This window comes from Nansenia antarctica, assembly GCF_963989245.1.
Source record: "Nansenia antarctica genome assembly, chromosome: 13".
NCBI lineage: Eukaryota > Metazoa > Chordata > Actinopteri > Argentiniformes > Microstomatidae > Nansenia > Nansenia antarctica.
The window spans coordinates 16,993,959-16,998,958 of NC_137683.1; the positions used below are offsets into that span (position 1 = coordinate 16,993,959).

General features: G+C 44.7%; 1 protein-coding gene across 1 annotated transcript in view; it reads left to right on the forward strand.

The window, feature by feature from the left end:
• Positions 1-5,000, forward strand: part of nrxn2b (neurexin 2b) — a gene marked incomplete at both ends in the record, with an annotated part of 540,835 nt that overhangs the window by 490,909 nt on the left and 44,926 nt on the right. The window contains 1 exon segment of the mRNA XM_080544021.1: positions 3,992-4,163. Coding sequence (XP_080400147.1) covers positions 3,992-4,163 — 172 coding nt within the window.

The following is a 5,000-nucleotide window of genomic DNA, read 5'->3' on the forward strand; positions in this document are numbered from 1 at the left end:
TTTCGTCTTTCTTTCCTTCTCCTCCTCCTCCTCCTCCTCCTCCTCCTCCTCCTCCTCCTCCTCTCTCTCTTCATGTCTGTCTCTGCTTCCTCTATTACCCTCCTGAGACCGCTCAGTAATGATCAAAAAGGTTTGAACCCTCTCCCCCTACCCCCCCCCCCCCCCCCCACCATACATACACACACACACACACACACACACACACACACACCATTTGTCTCAGTCTGGTACTCATTCACATTCCGCCTCTGTCTGCAAAGCTTACCTCAACACACTTACATCACACACTAGCAAGGTCATGTGTAAAACCTCTCTACATAGCTTTCTTCTGCTCTTCCCACATCAGACATGTCGCTATAATTAGGGCCAGGAGTTTTTCCCACATGACCTACACATTTTTTTTTTTAAATTCAGGCTCTTTTGTGTTGTGGCCTTTACCTTGTAAACAAAATGTCCTGGTCATTTCCCATGGTCAGTTATAACGTATAGGGATGTTCGTATATCGTATAGGGATGTTCGTATATATCGTATAGCGATGTTCGTATATCGTATAGGGATGTTCGTATATCGTATAGGGATGTTCGTATATCGTATAGGAATGTTCGTATATCGTATAGGGATGTTCGTATATCGTATAGCGATGTTCGTATATCGTATAGGGATGTTCGTATTATTGTATAGGGATGTTCGTATATCGTATAGGAATGTTCGTATAATCGTATAGGGATGTTCGTATATCGTATAGGGATGTTCGTATATCGTATAGGGATGTTTGTGTATCGTATAGGGATGTTCGTATATCGTATAGGAATGTTCGTATATCGTATAGGAATGTTCGTATATCGTATAGGGATGTTTTAAGTCTCAGGCCATGACCAACAATTATACTGCCTACCAATTACTAAAGTGTATATAGTCAAAAAAAAATATATAATAATAAAAAAACATCCGAAACACATCTAATCTTGCGTATGATCGTTCAGTTTAAGGTCACACCAGATAGACCTACAAGACAGCATCATAACTGGCAACAGGGCGTGGGTCTCTTTACACCAAACCCAGCTCTTTGAGTGTTTCGTGGAGATGTTGCTGGTGCTCTAAGTGTGAAGCAGCCATTCACTGAAACCCCTCCATAAAAACAGCAAGACGACTCCATCTTCCCCAAGACCCCACTGGCCCACCCACACAGACGCACATGAGTGACCCACTTGAGGAACGACTGGGACAAGTGTCTCCAAGAATCATAACATTATCCGCCATTAGACGACAGTCCAAAACAGATTCGCTATCTTAACGGTCTTTTAAGCTTCGGTGTTTAAAAGGCAGTTGATTGTTATCGTCAGTTATATAGGACCTATACCTCAGCCCCCACCCCCCACCCCCCAAACTCCCCCTTCATTCAACGGTATGGGCATGACTGCTTCCAGTCAATGGGGATTATTCTATCTCTTCCCTAGATATTTCGCTGAAGGGAATGGCCATTAAAATGTCATTACCGCAACACGGAAATCAACTTTAAAAAGCACTGATTCCCGGCGGCTTCTTTGTGTAATGGGCTCAATACGTTCCCTCAGTGTAGAGAAGAGCTCTAATGTTGCGGAACATAAATGCTAATCTCCCCCCTGTAAATGTCGCTCAAACCTCTCTTTCCCCTGGTCTAATGGCATGGATTCATTACACACACACAAATTATTGTCTTGGCAAATTGAATGAGTTCTTGAGGAAAAGGTGATGTAATTAATGTGATATTCATTGTGGGCGGGCAGTGGCGGAAAAGTGCTTGCTGCTGCTCGGAACGCAGAATTAGCATTAGACATTAAACAAGTCGTTGTTTTCCGAATGCATTGTATCCATTCCTTTGAACCAAAAGGAGATTTAGAAACGGAAGACCAGTTTGTATGGCCAATCAATAAGAATTGTTGGATCCATTGCCTATTGGAACACTGCAGGGCTTGAGGACTTAGATTTAACATCCCTTCATGATGTGGGGTCTGTGAGGTCACCATGCATCAAAGTGCAGTCGTGATGTCAACAAATAAAGACAATTTGTTTTTTTTCCTATCTATGTATCTATGACGGGGACATTTTATAGCAGTATTTGTCGTAACAGCGCAGTCGGATTCAGATGTCTTCCTAATGAACTAGCTTGATGACTCTGACAGTTTGACTGGTTGCATGTGGCTAAGTCGCAGTTGATCCTTTCAGACATTAATCCTGGCCAAGAACACTTTCAGTGACACTACCATTCGAGCACGCTCAATTAAGTCCTTAATCGCTACTGTCATCCATGCAAAAGCTATTGTGGTACTTGCTGAATAATATGACTATTTTTCCCAAGCAGAGTGGTTAGAATGCACATAAATTTGACCACGATTACACTCCTCATTAATTTACTCTACAACCTCTGTGCTCATTTACTCATTTCAGTTTGATCCTTTTAACTTTTTTTTCTTTTTTTTTCTCCTCCATAACATATTTAATTCTATATTAATAATTCAAATTCTCCCAACTAAAGCCTGTACCCGTAACCTCAAAATATCGTGGCGTGTTTAAGTGTTGTAAATAAATGCACATAGCTAATGAGATAATGGGATCAATGAAGTTGTCCAGAGTGGCGCTGCGGTGGACAGATAGCAGGGTGCGCCGTGACCCCCGCGGCAAATGAGCTTGACCTCTCGTGTCAACCAGGAAGTGTTGTGGGAAATCGTCTGGGCGGGAGGGCAATCGAACAACACCGTCTGCCAGGAGATATCGCAGCTGTAGAGAACACAATACAACAACAGACTACCGCAGTGCTCTCTCTCTCTCCCTTGTTTTATCTGCAATAGTTTTATCTCTTGTTTTTTCTCTCTCTCTCTCTCTCTCTCTCTCTCTCTCTTCTCTCTCTCTCTCTCTCTCTCTCTCTCTCTCTCTCTCTCTCTCGCCTCCCTCCCCCCCTCCTTCCCTGCAGACTCAGTAACTCTGTAAATGACTTTGACCTTCCTGGGACAGCAGTCACAGAAAGAGAAGAGGGAGGGAGGGAGGGAGGGAGGGAGGGAAGAGAGAGAGAGAGAGAGGGAGGCAGGGAGGAGCGGAGGGTGGGGTGGGGTGGTTTGACTGTAATAAACTAGAACCAGTAGGAGGCTGTCAACACTAATAGATGTGAGAGGGGAGGAGGTTAAGAGGGTGATGAATGCTGAAGGTGGCGTAGTCCTCAACAAGTAGTCCATTCTTCACTAGACTAGAGATGCTTGACTGCACTGCCCCGACTGGGGTCAGAAAACAGGGGGTCAGTGTACAGTATGGTGTATGGCAGGGTCTGGTGGAAAGGTCCTCAAGTAGGACAAGGTCATGTTTCCGTTTGTTTCCAGATTATGAAAGTGCAGATTGTAAAGCTTTCAAATTATGGAAAAGTCGAAGATAATGCTTATTTGAATGTTGTTCCGTTGGTCGTTCTGAATCAAAACTCACACACTTGAGAATTGCCGACATGCGGACCTTTTCATCAGACCATGTCATATATACAGTAGTTTGCCCCCCCCATTGATCCCATCTATACAATCAATTGGTACATATGTGACACGTTCTAGTCTTTTGATCCGCATACCGGCAACCAATCAAAGTGTTCAGACTTCCCTCTTTTGAAACATAAAACTATGTTTCAACGTTGTTGAGAATCTCAACACACACTCGCTAGTCAAGCCAAGATACGGCAACGCAATGGATTCTGTGAGTAATCCCCACTGCTACCTAGTGAACCATAACACTACTTTACATTGTTAGCAGGCTCACAAAACGAGCTGTGTTAGTTGACTAGCGATGTGTCATTGATTTCAACAACCGCGGAAATGGATTCACATTTTTCGAAAGAAAAGTCAGATCGTTACATCAGATCCCGATATGCGGACCAAATCATTAGAACGTGACACACAATGGTTAAAAGTACAGGACAGGTACAGGCTTGGCTCCCTCTAACCCTGCCATTGATTCCCTCTCGCTCTCTTCTTTGCAGGAACAGGGAAAGGTCGGCGTGATCTTCAACGTGGGAACGGACGACATCACCATACAGGAGGGGGCGGTGATGGTGAGCGACGGCAAATACCACGTGGTGCGCTTCACGCGCAGCGGGGGCAACGCCACGCTCCAGGTGGACAACCAGCCCGTCATAGAACGCTTCCCCTCAGGTAGGAGAGAAGGCCTGGGCCTGGGCCTGGGCCTAGGGGTCGGTGTTGGGGAGGGTGGGGGGGTTCAACAGAATGGATATAAAGTGTAAAACTATGTAACGTAAATACAGTGGAGAGAGACATCAAGAGAGGACACGTAGTATACTGTAGTGCAGTACAAGAGGCAGGGAGGGCATGCGTGATCTGTCAAATGTACTTTTCTCGTGGAGCAAAATACAGTATCTATGTATAATCACATAAACACTTGGAGGACTATGATATATTTAGTGCCTCATACATATTTAGTGAGCGGCTTGCATTATTCCACGCAATTAAACCTTCTTTTGAACCAAAGACAGAGAAAATGCACAGTGCATAGTCCTTAGGCGGACAAGCCCCACGTCTAAATGGAATGTCTCACTGCTCTCAGTGGCTGAGGCTGGATGTGGGGCAGTGTGTGGGAATAATTATGTCCTTTGGTGTGGAGGGCCACTGGTACAGGCCTGGCAAGAAGAGTTCTCCAGAGGGCACATACACACACACACACACACACACACACACAGTGAATCAGCATTGTGTGTGTTGGAAGTGAGCTATAGCCCCTGTTCGGAAGTCATTTTGATCTTACAATCCATTCACAGGGTATTTTACCCCCAATACAAAAACTCCCTCGGTGTCTCTCTCCACTGTATTCTGCTGTGCTCATGTCAGCTCCCTCCTCCATGGTTACTCAAAGGAAGACATTTTTTGTTTCTGGATCCCAATGCTGGACTTGATTTATCAACGCTGTTATACTGAAGCCTCTGGCCAGGAGTGGGTGATTCATCTGCTGTCTCTTAACAAACTTTTTACATTTTA